This window comes from Scomber japonicus, chromosome 15 (genome assembly GCF_027409825.1).
Source record: "Scomber japonicus isolate fScoJap1 chromosome 15, fScoJap1.pri, whole genome shotgun sequence".
Taxonomy (NCBI): Eukaryota; Metazoa; Chordata; class Actinopteri; order Scombriformes; family Scombridae; genus Scomber; species Scomber japonicus.
In genome coordinates, this window is record NC_070592.1 from 26,894,751 (window position 1) to 26,917,000 (window position 22,250).

Consider the following 22,250-nt stretch of genomic DNA (forward strand, 5'->3'; position numbering starts at 1 on the left):
GAGTGTCTTTTTTCCTTCATGATTAAATTGAATACACACTGACAGCTTCATTAAAGATGAATCAAACATTTATAATGACTGATGGTGAATTTATGAATGTGAAGTAGCCTAGAGACTAATTATGAGACAGAATAAGAACAGGATGTAAGGGTGAAGAGATTATATTTTTAAATTGATATGTAAAAATTGAGAACCCATTAACAACAACTTCAATTCATTATTACTGAATTAGTGAAATATTTCATATCAGTGGTTAAATTAGATAAAGTTGTTGGGTATTTTTTTACAGCTAAATTAAATATGAACTATTAATTATGAGAGTATTTTAAGCTCTTATTTTGTAGTGATGGCTGTTTCTGACAAGCATTAAACAACATTGTGCTGTGTAGTAAATGATTAGACATACCGTGGGTCACCATGCTGTCATCTTAGAAGACACTCTGCTCCTGAATGCTCTCTTTATGTCTACATGAGTGAAGATCAGTGCTGTATTTATGTCCTCAGTGATAAGTACACACACTAATAGATGAAATTCAGACACCAGATGGCATCTTCCTCTTCCTTTAATCTCTAGGATGAATCATATTTGAGCATGAGACGCATCTGCTCGCTTTTTGTCTGCTTAGGTGAGTCACGTCCACCTGTCAAGGGTTGCAAGAAAAAGGCAAACGGTGGCCTGTTAGGGTCAGTTCATTCACTCACGCTCATTAATAGGTAATTAGTCGCTTTCAAGCTGCTGTATAGGACCACAAACCTGCTCTGGTTGCAGCTGAGTCATGGGACTTCCAGTAATCACACAAAGACACACACACACACACATACACACACACACACACACACACACACACACACACACACACACGTATGCACACACACACACACACACACACACACACACACACACTAATACACAACGTGCAAAAGAGAATAAGATATCTAACCGTTTTTCTGACTTCCTCAGTGTCTGTGTGTGTGTGTGTGTGTGTGTGTGTGTGCATACATGTGTGTGTGTGTGTGTGTGTGTGTGTGTGTGAATGACAAACTCAGAGGGAGGAAATGAATAAACATAAATAGTCATCACATAGTAATAATTTATTTCTCAGATGTCTCTTTATTATCTTGCAGTGTGCTTGTTTTGCCTGCAGGGGAGCTGGCCTTGTCACAATTCACTCACATGGATGTGTGTGTGTGTGTGTGTGTGTGTGTGTGTGTGTGTGTCAGAAAGAGTGAGAGAGATAGATGTTGCCTAATTAAAACCAAATGACTCCCTCCATTCATGCATCCTCTCTGAAAGTCACCATGGAAATGGAAAGCCCCACCGGCTGCTGCACAACAAAACAGGCCACCCTAAGGTGACCCAGGTCACTCACAGGGGCTTGTGGGAACAAAGCCTTGGCACGTGCTTGTTTAGCAGCCATCACTGAAAGAACACACACACACACATATACACACACTCATTTTCTTTTCAGTGGAAGTGGAGTTCTTGAACAGCAGAGCGTTTGCCTGGATCACACACATATAGGAGCTCCATTAAGACTGCAGTATTTATAGTGTGTAATGGTGTGGTGATGGTTGAGAGCCACACTTTGGGAATGATTGCCGTGGTCGTTGTGTGTTGATGGGTGAGAAAAGGGGGAGGGAGAGGTGGGGTGTGGGTGTATAAGCAGCGGCCCCACTGGGAAGCCTGTCAGCTCACCTTTCACCCCTTCCTCCAGAGGGAAATCAATCGATAAGCCTGATCCATAGTAAATCTATAAGCCGCTGCCATGTTGTGACAGATATCCCTCCTACAACAAGCCTTGAGGAAGGGAAAGCTGCTACAGATCACCTCAACTCCAAGCAGGCAACCATGACAACCACCAAAGCTTCAGGTAAAGGAATATGACAAAGTTTTTGATTGTTGTTCTGAGTTTTCTTATCTTTCACTCATGAAAAGAAGCTCATTTTTACTAAAGCTAATATTAGACTAATGCAACTTAAAAGTGTCTTCCACTTGACCCTCACTTAACTCTGCGCATACATTATTCTGAACAATGGAGCTCAAACACCTCAGTTAAATAAGCATTAACTATAAGGGGGACTTTCGTTTTCACAAAGTCAAATTGTAAAACAGTGAGTTTTCATTGGCTGAGACTAAAAATAATTTAGTCTGTAATAGAGAACTATGAGTTTGATTGGTTTAAGTGATTGTTCATGTTTTGCTGTTGGGCCATACTGATATTCTACAGTAACACATAGTTTGACAGCTTCCCTCATCAGGTGAGCTGATACTGCTCATAGGGTTGTCAGCACATTTTCTTTTCATTTGCACCAGATAGCTGTGATGGACGTTTCCCATTTCACTAACAAAGACCATGCCAACTTAGATATGAGTTTAACATTTTTTTTTAATACTTTATTTATTGTCATCAAAATTTTAAAATGTGATTTGGTGTATCACCCACTGTATACAACACAATAAATACAATAAATAAATAAGTAAGTGAAAATAAATAAAATAAGTAATGAGTTTAGAGATGTATTGCGACAAAAGTAGAAGGGTTAGGGGTTGAAGAATGAAGAGTGAAGGGATAAGGGTTGAAGGTTTAGGGATGAAGAGTTGAGGGATGAAGGGTAAGGGATGGAGGGATGAGGGTTGAAGGGTTAGGGATGAAGAGTTGAGGGATGAAGGGTTAGGAGTGAAGGGATGGAGAGATGTGGGTTGAAGGTTTGGGGATGAACAGTTGAGGGATGAAGGGTAAGGGATGGAGGGCTGAGGGTTGAAGGTTTGGGGATGAAGAGTTGAGGGATGGAGGGATAGAGGGATGAGGATTGATGGGTTAAGGAGGGAGGTTTTAGGAATGAAGGGATAGAGGGTTAAGGATGGAGGGTTGAGGGATGAACTGTTAGGGGTGAGGGGATGGAGGGATGAAGAGATGGAGGGTAAGGGGTGAGGAATGGAGGGATGAAGGGATGTGGTTAGATGGAGGACGATGGGCCAAGCTCATGGTTGGTATAGGAACCAATAGAGTTAGAGGTGAGACTCTGAATAGAGCTCCAGTTATTCCTGAAATCAAACAAAAGAGAGCAAATGTTCCAATGGGTTTAGGAGAGAGGGATGTGAAAACTGAGATAAAGGAGAGAGGAGCAGATAAGGTGACTTAAGTCCTACTTGTCAGGAAATAAGGTATGACGTGTTGTCTTTGTTCCTCAGCTTAGTAATAAAACTTCATCTATAAAACTACAGTGTGCAGATGTTAAAGTCATCATGTGGTGTGTTTAGCCTATTAGGACAGATGCGTAGAGGCATTACTCTCTACATAGTACAATTCTTGATACATCCACAAGAGGGCGTTAATAGGAAAACATTTCAAATCCTACACGTGGTGACTTTAAAATAGGGAAATACAAAATGGGCATTGGTCATTATCTGTATGTGTTTGGCCTTGAAAGTTGAGTCTATTGCATAAACCTCCACTTTTTTAGAGTTGAGGAATCTAATAGTGCGGGATAGGAGAAGGTACAAATGATTTAAGTCATAATTTTGGAAGCCATCTGAAATTCTGATATGTAGAGAATGGACATTTTCAGAGGTATGTCAACAAGGAGGACAAAATATTAGGAACACAGCTCATCAATAACATCCATCACAATAAGGGTGGAGGGCCTTTTTTTTATTTCAGGACCATAGACAGCTCCACTAACAATGCAAAGCACTTCAAACTGGCTTTTGTGACATTTCTATTACTTTATGCCTCAAGATTAAATCTATAAATCAAGAAACTGTTATTTTTTTAACTGTGGCCATTTATAGCTGGTATATACTGTAATAACTCACTGCTGTCACATCACAAGGCTAACATTTTTAATTTGATATTGGAGTGTGGCACCACGTTTCAGATCAGAAACTCTATTGTCTGCCATGACAGAAACAGCATTAAAAACTCAGACATAAAATACATCCTTCTAAAACAGAATAAAATATACAGCATAAATAATAATAAGGAAGAATATAATACATGGTATGGGTGCATATAAGTTGGGTATACAAGAGAATACTGTTGTATATAAGGATTCATGCATTTATACAGTCAGAGATGCTGCTAGGTAAAGATGCTTCAATCCCTCAATATATTATCAAATGTCAATGGAGTTAACATACCATGTCTAGCAAGCATTGTGCTGATGAATGACAACTCATGGTCATTTTAATTGTGTGACTGCAACTCATTTGCAGATTTTTTTAATTTAGTCATTTGGTTTTAAATCCTGTCTGTGAATCACTTCAGCTAAATCCTTTGTTATCACCGCCCTGTGAAAACCATGTATCAAAAACACATCTATTTTTAGATGATGAAAGAGGCTCTGTGTTCAGCTTTGTGCCAATTCAGTTTAAATAATAATCCAATAGGTTTTGTAACCCTTACATACTGCTCATATTCTGATTCATAATTCATGAATATTAATCATTTGATTAATCCTTAATGAAGCTGTCAGAGAGTGTATGGTATTTATTTATGGGAGGAGGAAAGACATTCACAATCACTATTTTATGGTCCAGGAGAACATTTGAACATGTTTGAAAGCTGATTTTGTATTTTTTGAATGAACATGGGTCAAATTTATATATATTTGCATATACTAAAATGTGTATCACTTAGACACACACACACACACACACAAACATAAAATATAAACATATTAGGTAAAGTCCAGCTAAAAGAAATATGTTTAGATTGTTTTTACAGCTCTGAAATGTAAAAATGGGTGACATTTGACCCTGAACAGTATGTAGGGATTAAAATGATTTATTTGGCATAAGATAAATAGGAGACATTTCTTAGGGCACACTTCTTCATTCTCTTTATCTGAAATATTTAGAATCAGCACAGCTGTAACAACAGCAATCAATATATGTTCTTATATAAACATATCCTCTGTGTGGATAATAATAAAAAGTTGGTCACATAAAACTGCTTCACCTAAAGTCATCAGTGGTTTCAAATGTATGGATCTTCTGTCAAGTGCTTTTAATTTATGCAAAAACATCCATTTGAAAGCATGGTGGGGGTCAACCTGTATTCTCTTGTGTATTTGACTCTATTTCAAACACACACACACCATCTGTGGGTGACATTTGGACTTGCACTTTATCCAGTCATCATCATCATCTCCTCTCAAACACTGTTAGATAATAACCAGCCTTACACACAAATAGGTGCAAACACACAATGATGAATGCACTATTTGATCACTCCCACTAGATGTCACCTCTACCATGTACTGTGCTGTGTGTGTGTGTGTGTGTGTGTGTGTGTGTGTGTGTGTGTGTGTGTGTGTGTGTGTGTGTGTGTGTGTCTGTGTGTGTCTGTGTGTGTGTGTGTGTGTGTGTGTGTGTGACTGTAATGGAAAATGTATTTGACCTTTTAACTTCATACTCTGGTGTTATGTGTCAAAGCTCCCAGACGGTGAAAGGTGTTGCGTCTAACTCAGTTCCTCTGCACCGTACACACACACTCACACACACACACACACACACACACACACACACACACACACACACACACACACACACACTCACACACACACACACACACATACAGTGTACGGGCTCTTAAAAAAAACAGGACGTTGTGGTTAAGACGAGGCAGCAGCACGGTGCTGACTCAAACACCTTTGTGTGAAGGCCTCTCATTTACATGCTCACTATTGTATGTTTAGAAAAGCGCCTCGGAGAGAAGCTCTGGGCTCTTGTGTGGATCTCTGCATGATTGAACGCATTTGTAAATACTTTGAATAAACTGACAGAAAGAAAGACCATTGTCATTTTTCTTTATTACACAGATTTCCAGCACAGATTATACCCACAATTATATAAGAATGATTGGTAATCCAGTAAGAAAGGGAAATGTATGCATCACATACAATTAACAAGCAGGAATGACTAAACAGTCCACTATTCATCTCTTTAGAATAGATGTTAGTGTACTGCTGCAGCTGAAGACACATTCAGCTTTCCATCCAAGCTGAAAATATTTAAAGTCATAATGTATTTCATGCTAATAATATAGCTAGCTCAAGGGCCTTTATAAATTCTACTGAATAAAATATACTTTAATATTTATGATGTTTTCTATGCTCCTTGTTTGTTGTTCAGTGTGTACATGATTAAATAATATATGTTAAATTAAGCATTCACTTAGTACACCAGCAGATTTATAATAGAGAGAAGATTATAAAAAGCCATGTTGATTGTTTTGCAGGATTAACTGAGCTCTGTTACTATTAATAGTGACTATTAATACAATGGGGTACAGTTCTTTTGATAGTAAATGTGTCTCTCTGTTAAATGACAGAAAAGTACATAATGTGTGATGTTATGTTGTGGGCTAGAATAAATAGCACAGTCAAGAAGATGGAAGTGGAAATGTCTTTTAAGGAGTTATTAATTAATGTAATATTAACTGATTGAATTTCATTTCATCTTTTGCACTAAACCTCAACTACAACTACCATTGCCTCATATTTTTGACAAATTGATATAAACTGTATATGAAGCATGTGAAATTATGGTTTGAAAACATGCTTTTAGATATTTTTCAAAAGTAAGCAAAATGAAGATTTTTTTTTTTTTACATTACAAGTATGAAATATGAAATATGTTCTACAGCTGTACAACACAGGATTGTATTTTTAAGTTTATTATGATGCAATAATAACTCTTTGTATCACCCTTCATATAAATAATAACAAAGTACAATTATTATGGGATTGTTGGCAATGTTGATTATTTTATGCTGAATGACACAAAACTAATAAACATTTACTGCTACATGTTAGAGCAACAAACTGTCATTCATTTTATTACTGTTTCTATAGCTACCAAATGTTGCCAGCATACTTTTCATTATAAGTGTTGACAGTGTGGGAGCTGATTTATTACTTTTACCACTCAGCACATGCATGTACAGTATAGACCTATACGTCACTTTTCATATATGACCTTTCACCAGTTGCTTATTAAATTGTTCTTTCCTGCAATGTAATTACAGAACAGTAAAATAAAGCCTTGCCAACATAATAAAACCATTCTCTCATTCTTTTATACAGAAATATCTCTTTATATCCATGATAACATGAATTCATAGAGAAATCTCCACCTCCTGCTCCTCTGTGGCATTAATCACCTCTCATACAGCTCTTTCCGGTCGGGGTTAATCCCTCCCTCCCTCCCTCCTGCCTCACCACACCATCAAATGCTTCATCCTCTCGTTTTGTGAGAAAAAAAATAGTATTTCTTCAATTCAAGACTCAAACCACTCTCTTACAAAACAGCTGTGTTCCGTCATAATAAGGATGGGATAAAAACAGGAGGAGCAGATGATGGAGAGGAACCTACGATTGGATGCAATACAAAGGTAACCAGCGTCGGTTTATTACAGCTTTAATAAAAGCCTCGGCTGTGAGCTTCAGTTTTCTATAGACACATGCGGAGATTGTTGAAGGATGGAAGAAGAAATGATGAAGAGAAATAAAATCATCATGGCTGTGTTCGGGGTGAGCAAGAGGTGATTTGTTGAAGCGTTGTAGAGCGGGATGCCCTCAGGTCCTGATTATGGAAGTGAGATGAGATCGCTTTGGTTATCGTGCGTGTTACAGGCTCGATTTGTGTGCCAGCCGCAGCACTGATTGAACGCTTTCCTCTGCTACCTGCTTCGACGCCTGTTGGTGCTGACAGACGATGACTGCATTGATGGGATGTAGCAGCAGCAGCAGTTGGTACTAACAGGAACCCCCCCCACCCCAGTGTTATCCCTCCTTTCTTCTGGCTTCTGGACTGGCTGTTCTCTTGCAGCACCACGGACAGCGACAATGACTCGGCTGCGTAGGAAAGCTCTGGTGGCACTCTTCCTCTTCACGCTCTTCATCTTTGGAACCATGATGGGACTCAGGACTCTGAAGCCAAGCGATGGTTTCTCAGACCTGGCTCCAGGGATGGACTTCGCCGGGGAGAGATCTGACAAGAGGAGGCTGGATGTGAAAGATGTGATGGTGTCGCCGGGACAGTTCCATATGGGCAGTAGCGACACCAAGGTTGTCTTCACCAAATCGGACAGAGAATACAGTATTTTCTACGACGTGCACATCTTCTACTACCTGTGGTATGGCTCTCCAAGCATGGACAATAAGTACATCCACTGGGATCACGTCCTGGTGCCACACTGGGACCCTAAGATTGCAGCCAGTCATGCTCAAGGAAGGCACACACCTCCAGAAGACATTGCCTCAAGTTTTTACCCAGAGTTGGGACCCTACAGCTCCAGGGACCCAAAGGTGCTGGAGTCACACATGACCCAGATAGAAGCTGCAGCAGCAGGTAAACTATTCTCACATCAGTGGCTCCACATGTTTCCTTTGTTATGGTCAAATGTTGATACTGTTCACTGCCGTAACCAAGACTTACAGGGGCTTTGAGTCCAAGCCCCCCCCCCCCCCCCCATGTTACAGTAGTAAAAATTGTCAAAGTTAAAGGTAAATTTAATCTAAAAAACTGGAATAAGCGTATAAAATAACTACATGTTTTATTAATTGGAAAGTGTAAGCGAGCTAAGTTAATTAATCGTAGTTTTTGTAATCATATAACGTAACAGCAGACGTGGATATTGGACGATAAAGCAAATCGTTGGATAAAAAATAATGCCAATTATTTTTTAAATGGAAACTGTTGAAAACAATATAACATACAGTATACATGATAATCATCATTAACAAAGTTAATTACTTGTTTGTTCACTTTACGATGTAAAAAAGTACAAAAAAAAGTTTCTTCTTTATTCATCTTTAATTAGTTTTGTTGTTTAATCAATTGTTGTTTAATGTGTTTAATTCATTTAGTTCGCAATAACTCCCATCATCCCCTTCATACTTCTAGTTCTACTAATGATCCAGTTTCATCGCAAATTTTGGTAAAAAAAACAATGTGTATGTGTTCCAATGGCCACTAGGGGACATTAGTGCATTATTGTTAATCATACAACCTCCACTGAAATGAGTTTCCGAAAATGTGACTATGTATAAAGTTTTAGGTGTGATGGTCAGCCTCGCTACACACCCAGCCACCAAGCCAACCTCCACACTGTTATTCCACCTGGCATTGGAATTGAACATTGGCACCACCAATACATTATAAGGTTTACATTTGTCCAATATGGACATCACTTCTAGGATACTGGGCTAAGTAAAAAATGAGGATTGAGATTCAGAAACCCAACTACTTTACCATCACATGAGTTAGGAGACACAGAAGGGGGGTCTGCTTTTAAGATTTTAATAATACAAATTGATACCTTTACTTTTAACATCATTACATTCAAACTTCATGTCTTACTGCAGTCAGACCAGACTTTGTCCCCATGCTATGGTGTTGTAGGGGTTCTAGTGTTGTCCTGGTATCCTCCCGGGGTGGCAGACGACCACGGGGAACCCACCGAGGATCTGGTCCCTGCTGTCATGGACGCTGCCCACAGGCACAGCATCAAGGTAACTGGTGAGACAACCGGTATGTTTTTTTCCTTTCTGATGATTTGATAAATGAATGACTGCAAGTGTTAATTGTGTGGTGCCGCGAGCAAAACTGAGAAAGACATTGATCTGAATGTTATATCATCAGCGCTGTGTTCTCACTGTCATACTGTTGGCCCAATGGACCTTTTTCAAAGCAGACATTTTGACTTGACATAGTAGTCATGTTAGTAATACCGTTAACAACGGCTCCCTTCTATCCAAATGTTCCCACAAACCATGACAGTGTGACAATGAGCCAGGACATGCAATACCAGCACCATGAAACTGATTCATTTTATTAAGTACACCTTTGCTTTTACTGTGACATGTCAAAATGTAATCCGTGAAAAAGGCCTGTTGGTTGAGCCAGTTTAAGCATGCAGAACAGAATAATGTGGGACAATGGAAAAGAGAGTGACACAGAGTGACAAGAGGAGCTTTAAAGATGATAATTCAGTCAAACTTCATTATATTGAAAGAAATATTGAGGTGACATTGTTTGTCATTTGTTGAGTTTCTTTTTGACACGAGTGTCACTTCATGTTGCTATCAGATGTGGGTTAGCCTACATTGTGGAATAGATTCACAGGGCCATTCAAAAAAAGGGGGAAAAAACAGATATGACAAATAGATGAGTTCTGGGCATGAGTCCATGCAAACACAACAAACACAAGAGTAAAGCTGCCAAATGATGTATATTTAATCCACTTAATTAATCCACCATGTGGATTAAAGCACACTTCTAAATTCAGAATATCCTTTATTCAGTTATTCTAAATAAAACATTGTTGTGTTTCTTTGCATCCAACCTCAGATATGAAGAGAGGAATAGCAAGAGTAAAAACCACCAGAATTAACACATCTTCACTATTTAGGTGTTAGTGGAAACTACTGTAGGTGACATAGTGACTATACACCAGGCTAGCTGGTTAACTATCTGCTAACTATCTCTAGCTGCTGACCTAACAGCTACAACACTGGCTAGTAGGGAACACACTAGCACTACAGGTTACTCTCAAAGTTATCTGGCTTGCAAATTAAATATAAGTTTTGAATAAGCTACGCCAGCTAAGCTCTCTTTTGCTTACTGGACAATAAATTCACACTGCTTATTCAAGAGATGAATTTATTCTGTCGTACAAAGCACCCAAAGTCCCAAAAGTCCCTTTTGCACACACATTTCTTTCAGGACTTCTGGGCTCTATACCATTGGCAACTGTCCCATATCTGTCTGCGGCCTATTTCTCTTCTGTGGAGCAGTTTATACCCAGCAGAGCCAGGGTTATATAAACGTAGATGGTGAAAAACAGCAAATAGGCTGTGATAGCTTCCACTGTTTTGGACTCTCCGGCACTGTGTTCCCTCAAAGGTCAGCACACTCAGGAAGTTTGCTGTTTTATCAACAGAGTGAATTAAGGTGTCAGAGTGAATCAAAGTTGAATTCACCATGATAGATTTGCCAGATTGAACCCAGCCACCACAAGCAAATCTATCAGTCACAACAACCCCATTAAAGTGGAATGATACCACTGGTAAATGTTGCTGTTTTAAATGCTGGTGTGACCATGCCTTAAGGCTCAATTTTTTCCAGTTGAGAGAAAGTGTGTCACGCCCTTTATTTTAAATGAAACCACTGACAGTGATGAAATTTGTACCTCCATGTTGGGTCCCAATGGCGGATTTGATGATGATGCCCTGACCTGCCCTGACATTTACAGTAATGTAAGCACATACATGTACTGATAATGCCGTGATAATGAGCCAATAGCTGTTTGAAGGGTGGATTTCCCCTTTCAATGCACAACTCCAGCTAACCAAATCTACTTTAGCATTAAGGGGCTTTCAAATGCCATTAAGCCATAACATGCTGAAGGTGCCTGAGAAGCAGTGGCAAAAACAAGCTGAGGACAGACTGTAGATTCAGCGTTAACAGGACAGAAGAGCTTTCCCTCAGTCTATTTTCATACTCCTTATATGGAAGTCTTAGACCGAGAACTGGGTCTCTCTGTGTGTCTCAGTAAGACTTACACAACAGCGTGTATCTCACAGCTGACCTGAGGGCTAATGCTCTAGTGTTTCAGAGCACCAGAGCTGCCACTGACAAAATACAGGCTGAAGTCTATGTGTGTGAGCAGTCATGTGTGTGTGTGTGTGTGTGTGTGTGTGTGTGCATGTTCTCTACAAATGTCATATGTGTGTCTACAGATGTCGCATGTCATCCGATGTATTGTTTTTGATACAGCCGCTTCAACGTTAAAAGGTGGAATGAGGCGTAACAATGAATCGCCCGTCTAAGTTCCATCCAAACTAGACCACCAGTGTCACAGAAAATCAGTTGACGCATCAGATATGACACATAGGAGGACAGAGAGTGATCCATAATCCCCCCCCCCCCCCCCAGTGCTCCATCATCACTAATTAAGCATAGATTGACCCTGTTTTCCCAGTGAGAGTTGCTGTTGGGATGCTCGCTGCAAACTAGAGGAGAGAAATCAAAAGTTAAGTAGAGCAGAGCAGCACTATGTTCTCTCACCATCACCACAAGATTTCATATTTCAGTGAGATCTAAATATTTTATATTGAATATAATGTATATGCAAATGTGACTAAGTTACATCACATGCACTCGTCCATATATTTTTTATAAATATATTAACAATGGGTCAAATGAGTGAGTGTCGCTCATTTCCCCCAAAGGAGAATTATCATACAACTCTGCAGTTCCTCTCAGTTCTATGAAGTTATTTAGCATTTTTAAATTATTCTTTTGGTTTTTACAGCGTTTGCAGGTCATTTTAGTGTACTCTTTCTCATCCACCTCTTTTCCAGCACTAACTATCAGCTGTTTAAGATACAGTGTACTGCAAAGGACCAAACAGCAGACAGATAAAATTAGTGATTAGCTGGTGAACGATGCTAGTAGAACATTTAGCAGCTAAAGTGCCAGAAAGCCTTCTTTCAGGAGTTGGTGGAGACCAAAACCAAACTAAAAAGTAGGAATGAATATTAGAATTATATTCATGACGTGGCCAGACACTCAACTTGAATGATAATGGTGCTTCTGTGTTTTCTGGATGTTAAAACAGTCAATAGTTTGCTAATAAATTAACCATATTAACTTTATTATGTCCGACGCCTTCAGGAAATGTGGATTAATGCAGTTTAGGAGAGTAAAAGAAAACATGTACATGTATAGAATAGAATAGAATTTTATTGTCCACCATGGTGGAAAACTTGACATAAAATACATAAATACATAAAATATGTAAAGAATAAAATATAAGTGCATATCTGTTCCTGTTCCTGTATGAATTGCTCTGTTGAGTTTCCTATACCATTAACTCCATTTGATGGAAGGTGAATGTGAATATTTTGCGTGTAGTTTACTCACATTGCAGGATTTCTTATTACTCTTGGTACACCTGCCATTTTCTGCACTCCATTTAGAGTGGCTCCCTTTTTTTCCCTTCCGTTATAGTATTTTGCATCATCTCAGTATACATTACCAGCTGAATTCATGTAGTATATTTCAACATGATGATATAACATTGCTTCAGGTTAGTGTTTGTCATCATCTGAAGAAAAAACAAACATCAGTGAAAACTGTAGGAGAGGCTTGTTTGTTGCGGCATCATCTATACACCTGAGGCCTGGAATGTAAATATGAGAGTCTGTCAGCATCACACAACACAGAGCCATCTGAACAAACAAAGCACTTTTCATCCACATTCATCTGTGGTTCATTCAGCCAAACAGGAACAGATTGAACAGCGTCTTACCTGGCTGGCCTTTCATGATTTCCAACCAGTCGAGACGACTGACAAACCCGAGCCCAGGCGCCAACGCTGCCACGTTACCATGGAAACTGTTTATGAAGACCTTGCAGCCTCTTTGGGAAGATGGAGTGGGGGCGTTGAGCGTTCAGTGTTTGTGGCTCGACAGCTCTGTCGATGCTTTACTGTTTGCTGCTGAGCTGCAGTAGACCTTTTTCCACCTTGTGACTGCCGTAGTTTTTCATTGATGACAGAAGGCATCCATCACTCAACCCTAAGCTGCTGCTAAAGAAACACAACACACTGCTCTATGTGACATTATTTTCAAACCTCCAGTTTTCATGATTCAGTTGTTTGAATTTGGTTCCTCTAAAAACTCTGTGAACTTAAATCCCTTGGGGATCGCATAAATCTGAAAAAATAAGTCTGATGATAGTCTCTAAAATTATAATTATTACCGAAGGCAGCTACAAAAGATTTCAGAGACACTCTTGGTTAGTTGAGTAGATGCCATCCCGTGTCACCTGAATGTGCTGACAGATGGGGTGACAATGCAGGACAAGCCTGCAGGGATGGTGAGCATCTGCTTCACTTGTTTGCTCCTCCTCCTCCTCCTCAACTCAATTTTCAAGAAATACTCATCAACCTGCCGGCTAAACTTAGGCCCTGTGAGTTTATTTTTAAACCATTTTCCAGGCAAGGCAGAATTTCAAGCACACTCAGTCCATGTCGATAAGAATGTTGAACGCTGTGTCGATAACTGCACTGAAATTTTGATGTATTCAAGATTCTCCAGTGTAACAGTAACAACACATGAGAATGTTAATGATGTTTTGCTGTCTTTTATATTGTCTTGCACCAGCCTAGAATGAGAACATATGTTATGCAAGTATGGGGTTGATGTGGATAACTCTGCTAGCTGCAGGTGGTAATGAGCAGTAATGTAAATCAACAGTTAGCAGTGATAATGTGCCACAAAGTCTAGCAATTTCCCAATAAATGAGAAATAAAAATGTGTAAAAATATAATAAAAATGCAAGTACAAAAAACAGGTTTCAAAACACTATGAATATTTAAAAGGATAGCTCCACAGGGTTCATCTAACAAGGAATATTTGCATTGAAGTGCAACTTCACAGCTCAAATTGATGTGTTTCAACATTTACAATGCTATTATTGTCAAGCAATGGTGAAAATCAAAGTTTAAAGTCATGCTCTGCAGTTAAACTTGAAGGTTCATTATTATTATATTATAAATTATCATCATTATTCATTAATGCTTGACAGTGTTTTCACTGTCATGCTGACATAAGATCTCACGGCTGAAAAGATATTTGCTTTATCTCTTATAACAATACTTTGCAGATTACCCCTGAATAAAAAACTAATTATAAAGTGTGAGTCAAACATTTACTCTGTCAATTATAAAGACACACACACATTTGTCTTTATATCCTTGTGGGGACACTCATAAACACAATGCATTGCCTAGCTCCTTATCCTAACCTTAACCATCACAACTAAATGCTTAAACCCAAACTTTACCCTAAACTGAACCTAAACCCAATTCTAACCTTAACCCTAAAACCAAGTCTTTGAAGTTGTAAGGACCAGCCAAAATGTCCTCACAACACCAAAATGTCCTCACAACTCTGGTTTGAAATTGGTTCTCTCAAAGATAGAAAGACATGCGTGATTACACACATGCACACACACACGCATAACTTCCTTGCAGGTGCTGAGTTATGATTATCACCACAAAAGAACAGGATGGTACTCAGTGGATATGATTGACAACATTTCAACTACAAATGCTCTTGAAGACGACAAATGATTGACAACTCTTTGAGAACAAATGTCATTAATGGTTGAAATGTTGTCACTCTCATCCGCGTACAATAAAAGAAGAATCTGGAACAAGATAGCAACATGCTGTTTTTCCTTTTCTGACAGTCTGTGCAATGTGAAACTTTGTGTGCAATATGCTTATGCTTAGGCTTCAAGACTGAAACAATTATGTTAAGGTGGTTTAGAAATACTACAAAGTAAACACGTTACGTCTTGGACATTTGGGAGGTATTCTTATTCACTTTCTTTATGAGAATTAGATAACCTCACAACAAAACCCAGGAAGTCACAGCGCACACAACCCCCCTATAAAACCACAACTTGTTTTTACACTTTGGTTTTTGTACACACAAGACAAAATGTGTTAATAAGCAGTAGCTTTATATAGTATTTAGCTTCATATTTAGCATACATACAAGAGTTGTAACAAGCTTCGCATCAAACTCCCGACAAGAAAAGCATATGTCCCAAATGTCAAACTGTTATTTGAATATATAGGTAGATATACATGATATCTACCCAACACTAACCTAGTTTGAATTGCTAAGCTTGACCATAAACAACATTAATCAAAGACAATGACTGTTTTGTTTACCTGGAAGAACACAGAAGTGACTGTAAACTTGTGTAGACTTGTATTGTTTGGATATGAGAAGGCAAAGTACAGATTTTGTCATTGAGTTCATAATCATAATTTACATGTGCATCAACAAATGGTCCATTTTCTCTTGATTAGAAGCTTCATTTGATTTGATTTGGTCACAGTAAATGGAGCTGATTTGCCTTTACCTATTCAGCTGTTTTATGACTACACATTATTGAGGACCTAAATAGAACTGCTTCACAGGAAGCCATTGCAGAGCTCCTCACAAAAGATTTAGGATATAACATTTTCATTGTGTCCTCTAACTGTCCATCACTACACTTCGTTGGATTGGTCCTTAAAATGAAAATGATGCTGTCATTTTGAGCTGAGCAGTTTGGTATTTGAGTATTCATACAAAAACATGCAATCACTGTGACAACAAGTACCTCCGGAGTCGGCATGGCATGACACTTCAGTCAACACTCTAATTCACAGACAGCGAGTCCAAATAATTAGCGATGTCCAAAGATTACTAATTAAATGTTGCCTTCATACTGGCTGTCCATCAACACAAACATTGCATTGGAATAATGAGCAACTGAGTGCTAAGTTTGAAAATCATTGTTTAACCTCTTATTTTCCAGGTCTTTGTGTATTTGTGTTGTTCAGTGTGATTTATTTGACATCACAGTGTCCCGCTGTTTGTTTTTTTTTGCACAGGTGGCCTTTCACATACAGCCATACAAAGGGCGGACGGACCTGAGCATGCATGACAACATCAAATATATTATTGACAAGTAAGTTTTTCTAGGCATCCACTTTCCTCTGTGCCAGAGAAGGAATAGTTGCCTTTCACTAACCAAAGGCTCTGCTTTCCATATCAGTGGTGCTGACGTTAGAAGCCTACTGATCTGGTGAAACATGAAGCCTGATGTGGGAAGGTGAGGAACAGGTAGTTAAATATAGATGTCTCCCCTGTGATCCTGCTACAATGGATCCGAAAGTGGCTTTTGCCCCTGACTTCAACTAGTCTGAATATATCTCAAAAGAAACCCGACTCCTAATCAATCTCATTTAATTTGATGATATTTAGCTTTTCCTGTGGCTTAAGGAGGATGCTTGAAGAGGAGGACATGGAGAAATGCTGCGAGGCTAATCAGATAGTGTTTCATCTTATAAGATATTCAGTGGTTATCTGAAAAAATAGACAGTTATGATCCCACACTGTGTCTAGGAATGGGAATAAAGGGTTTCAGTGATGCCATGTTTGTACTCATACTAGATTGGAGTCAAATAAAAGGCCAAGCTGGAGGGCTTTGAGTTGAATCCTATTCCTTTATATTGCTGCCAGTACTCCCAGAAACCCACTGTGCTGACCATCTGTGTGAAATGGAACAAAAACTAGAGAGACAGAAATTTGAGATGATGGTTTTAGAGAGTCATAAATATTTTCTGAAGTCTTCTTGTGTGGCACAAACTGTGAAATCTTAGCTGTATTGAAGGTGCTACATTATCAACTGAGTGCAAGATCTATTGAATCTTCCCATCCCCACTTCTGATTGCTGATGGATTCTGCTAATGTGCACCTTATATTTTGAGTATCCTGAATATATTGAGATATGTGTGTATTTGAATATGTGCACTTTGCTGCATATGCTTTTCATTGCCTCCCACTTGGGATACATTAAGTGCATTAAATTTGAGACATTAGTATAGTTACCATCAAACAAACAAGACCAATTGTTTTACATCATAAGCATGAAGGTTGTTCACTTAACTGCCTGACATTGTTGTTCTAGTTGAAAATGGTAAAGGGAGAGTGGAAAGAAGCTGGACACATTACTTAACCAATGTGGGGGCTTAAAAAGTGATTCATATCTGACACCTTAAAGCTGCAGTAATATTTTACATGGATATTGATTCAAAAGACCATGCAATGGGTATCATTGGTAGTGGCAAACCCACAGAGGATTATCACCCAACCCTTTGGTTTTCTGGCCAGAAAATCATCACTGTCATCTTGTTTCCAGCAGCAGTAGGTGACACCCATTGTTCACTACCTGGCCTGCACCAAAAAGCAGACAGGGAAATGTAACTGGTGAGCATGCATAGAAGACAGCAGCACAAACTGACAAATCAAAGCGTGTCATCAGTCAGCCTCGTCAACCTAATCTTATTTTTAGAGGAATTATACCAGAGACTCTTAATATGACAACAAATTAAAACCCCATGGATTTGAAGATTTCCAGTTTAATACCCTACAGTGGCAGTGTCAAATTAAGACAGTGTTGCAGACAGCAATGTACACTGCAACCATAATAATCTTCTTATAACAGCTTTCTTATGCAACACTCGTCAATGCTTTTTTTCTCTATTATTTTTTTGTCTTATTTTTCTTAGGTATGGAGAACATGGCGCCTTCTACAGATTCCGGTCCAGCACGGGGCGAGTCCTGCCCCTGTTTTATATCTATGACTCCTATCTGACTCCACCAGAGTCCTGGGCAGAGCTCCTGACCACTCAAGGCTCCCACACCATCAGAGGCACACCATACGACGGGGTTTTTGTTGCCCTCATTGTTGAAGAGCGCCACAAACATGACATCCTAGCTAGTGGCTTTGATGGCATGTATACCTACTTTGCCTCCAACGGCTTCTCCTTTGGCTCTTCCCACCAGAACTGGAAAGTCATCAAGGCCTTCTGCGACTCAAACAATCTGCTGTTCATCCCCAGTGTTGGTCCGGGATACGTAGACACCGCTGTTCGACCGTGGAACAACCATAACACCAGGAACCGGGTCAACGGACGTTACTATGAGACATCCCTGCAAGCAGCTCTGTCTGTCAGACCAGAAATTGTCACCATTACTTCTTTTAACCAATGGCACGAAGGCACGCAAATAGAGAAGGCGGTACCCAAGAAAACAGTGACCCGATTGTACCTGGACTATCAACCCAATCAAGCAGAACACTACTTGGAACTTACGCGCCAGTGGGCAGAAAACTTCAATAAGGAAAAGGACAAGTGGCTAATGTGAACATGGCTTTATTTACCCTGGTTGATGCCCTGAGCGTGACCAGAAATGGCATTAAGTCAGCTCTCTCTGTTGTAAGACAGCAACTTTATAGTCATCCATCTACCCTGTTTCTCTCTCAGCAATCCTTGAGATTTTCTCCAAATGTTCACTTTACCCTCACTGTTTTTAATCTCTAAAGTTTTTTGTACAGGATTGTGATTGATAATATCACTGATATGTTGAAGCTACAAGGTCATGATGGACAGATAATCATCATTTCCTGATATGCTAACAACTCGGTTAAGTATCTGTTTTTGCGACGTCAAGTGCGGCTATGTACAGTAACTCTCCTCTGTAGGATTTCTTTCTTATTTTCTTATGATGAAAAACTGTTCTTTCCTGTATTTCCTTAAAGAACAATTAAAATGTGTCAGTTTACTGTTGTGGAATGAGTGACATGTTTGAAGAAAAGTGACAGAAGGGGTCACTGGGCAAGAAAATGAACTTTTAAGGAAAGGTTAGAGATCTGCGCAGAGCCCTGGGTTCTAGACAGGCGTGTGTTTGCTTATGAAATGCAGTACTTCAGTCAATTCCTCCAGACAGACTCTAGTTTCGAGGTTGCATTTGTTTGTACATGGTGAAGTAATCAATACAGTCAAACATAAAAGCGGGCTGTGCAGACAAAAACATTGGCCTCAAATAGAAGCTGCAGAGAGCTGCTCCAGCTGGTCTAAATTATGGGAGCAGTGAGGATCTGAATCAGAATGGATTTGTTTTCTTGGTATACTGTTGTATTTGGTTTGTTTTAGGTCACACAGTCTAATTATAATCCAATCAGTGCTTAAAAAACAAGTCACACAGCCTCTCCAGTTGTTTATTCCTTGAACAGAGATTTGGTTATATGCTGAAAAATTTCAGCAGTGGGGAAATCAGAGCACACAGTTCTGAAGGATTCGGGTGTAATTGGCTAGCATTTCTATTTGTTGTTAACACTGAAGCAGAGATCTGAGAACACTACAACAAAATCCAACAGGGCAAGGAGTCAGATCATAAGACAGGTTGTAAACAAGTTAACATTTTAGCCAGATGAAAACCACTTTATTTGGAGATAAAACTGACAGATAATGCACCAGAAACCCTAACCCCATGCACAACTTTGGTATAAGAGATAAGTGTTAAAATAGAAGCTAAGTCTGTAAACTGTGTTGGATGGCTTTGGTAAGAACGTTGAATTGTCTGAGTTTACAGAAAACTAGCCAACCTCTGGGTCTGATTGTTTGGTCAGTTGTACTCCTGTACCCATTGGACAACTTTTAAGCTATTGTTCAGCATTTGCAGAGCTCAACAAGTTGTGATAAACTGGAAATAGTAATCTATTTCCCAACAAAGACTGTGCTATTTATATATGTAAATAAATAAATTGGAATGACAACTAATGGGTTTAAGGGGTGGGATGAAATTGAGTCAAACTGAGATCTATGATAGGCAACAGAGTGTTGCAGTGAAGAACCCAAGCAGTAAGACTCAGGGTGGTGGCATGTCTCAATGAGGCATCGTAGGTTCGTCAATCCCACTGTGCTTCCTATAATGACATAGAAGAAGAAGAAGAAGAAGAAGAAGACATAGAAGAGGGGAGAACTGAGACAACTGAGAAGGGGGGCATAGATCCCACATGGTAACCATAAGAACTGTGATTGGTCAGATTTGACTGCTTGTGTTTTGTGGACTACAAAATAAAATTTGCACCATAGGCATCTGTGGCAGTTAACCCCTTGTGTCTAGTATAAATCCAGTTTAAGGCACACCTACTATATGTAGGAAAGGAAATCAGGTAAGGCTTGGTCTTTGTTCCTTTAAACTATAAAAATATTAGAATATATAAGATAGTAAGTAATGAGCTCCTTGGTGTAATATAGAAGTGGTGGATTTTTTCCTTGCTTCTTGGACACTGGAGTTAACTCCTGCGGATTTAGATTATGTTTCCAATCCTGCATTGGTAAGAAACCAGGTAACTTATAAAAAGGATGAAATCTCTGTTTTCAGGCATTTCATGCAAGTAGTTCAGTAAACTGAAAACTCTGGCTGTCAGCACTCCCTTACTAACACCTAGACATTTCAGGCAGTTCTAATCCATACTAAATTCATAAACCACCGAAGCAGCTTTCAGTATGTAGAACCGACTTTAGTCTGTTGATGAGGGGCGACATGTTCATGTGTAATTTACCAGTGAAGCCTGAGGAAATGACTCTGTGCCAGGCAGTTGGAAGTAGAACAGCTCAGGCGTAGTGAACCAACCAGTGTCCAAGTAACCTGGCTTCAGCCCTCATCTGAATGAGAAACCACTGGAGCAAAGATGATCCCCTAGGACACTCTAATGCTACGCTTTAATGGCTGTGCCCTCATAAAGCCTGTGCCCACAAAAATGACATGTTAGCACCAGGCTGCTGGCAGTCCACTTTCAAATGCCAGGCCTGGGAGCAGCTAATCATCGCTAATCTACAGTTCTGGGTTTTAAAAGGCACGTAGAGTGCTTTTTACTTTGGAAACTAAAATAGTGAGGGTCAGGACCAGGATAATACTGCCACTATCACCTTTGCAAAAACTGACAATAAATGTATCCAGCTACTGCTGCTGCTATTACTGCTACTATTGTTGTCAGTGTATCTTGGTGATGGGGATCACTTTTAGCCATTCTAGCACCAAGAAAGTAGCAATACCAATGTCAGTCAGTCTTTTCACCTTTTTGGTCCAGAAATATCTCAACCATTGGATGGAATACTAATGAGTACAATTTCCTGACTTTTCATCTTGTACCACTATCAAGTCCAGATTTCCATTTGCCAATACTTGCTTATTCAACCTGTGTTTGAGTCAGACTCACCCATCTATGTCAGTAGACACTGCAAATTTGCAAATACCTGCAAAACTCCCCATCAGCCTCAACTTCATCTTGTGTTTTGTACTGATTAGCAAATATTGGCATGCTGCTCAATATCTATTGTGGAACCTCCTTCTGTTACACAAATTCTGAACCAGATATGAATTAAAAGTAAGATACCAATGGTGTTACTATCAGAAAGTAATATAGTGAGGCCTAACCCTCACCCTAAAACTGTCTGTCTGGCACTAAATATTCACGGAGTGTCTTTATCTGAACACTTGGGTACAGAGTAACATATAATTAGGGTTAGGGTTAACTGCTAACCAGATTGTCATGACACTTTTTGTGGATATACTTCAGGCATGTCCAAACTATTCCATAAAGGGCAGTGCACCTGTGTGAAGAACTGCTTGGTTGGAATGAAAACCTGCAGCTACATGGCCCTTTATGGAATAGTTTGGACACCTATGATATACTGAGTCAATTTTTAGTCTATTATTCCGAGACTTTATGGCCAGATTTCCATGAAGTTTGCTCTGGATTGTCCCATTTACATTTAGGAGGCAGGAACTTTACAGGAATGTCTAGAGACATGACTGACTGT

General features: G+C 39.4%; 1 protein-coding gene across 1 annotated transcript; it reads left to right on the forward strand.

Moving 5' to 3' along the window:
* The first annotated feature begins 7,851 nt into the window (after nt 1-7,851).
* On the forward strand, nt 7,852-18,786 carry maneal (mannosidase endo-alpha like). The gene is made up of 4 exons (XM_053334117.1): nt 7,852-8,356; nt 9,410-9,519; nt 16,470-16,546; nt 18,150-18,786. The coding sequence occupies exons 1-4, from the start codon at nt 7,852-7,854 to the stop codon at nt 18,784-18,786; spliced, it is 1,329 nt and encodes a 442-aa protein (XP_053190092.1).
* Nucleotides 18,787-22,250: the final 3,464 nt, after the last annotated feature.

Excerpts from the sequence above, each read along its gene's own strand:
- maneal (XM_053334117.1), top strand. The coding sequence starts at position 7,852 with ATGACTCGGCTGCGTAGGAAAGCTCTGGTGGCACTCTTCCTCTTCACG. Across the intron at positions 9,520-16,469 it reads CCCACAGGCACAGCATCAAG|GTGGCCTTTCACATACAGCC; the intron begins GTAACTGGTGAG and ends TTTTTTGCACAG. Across the intron at positions 16,547-18,149 it reads ATCAAATATATTATTGACAA|GTATGGAGAACATGGCGCCT; the intron begins GTAAGTTTTTCT and ends TATTTTTCTTAG.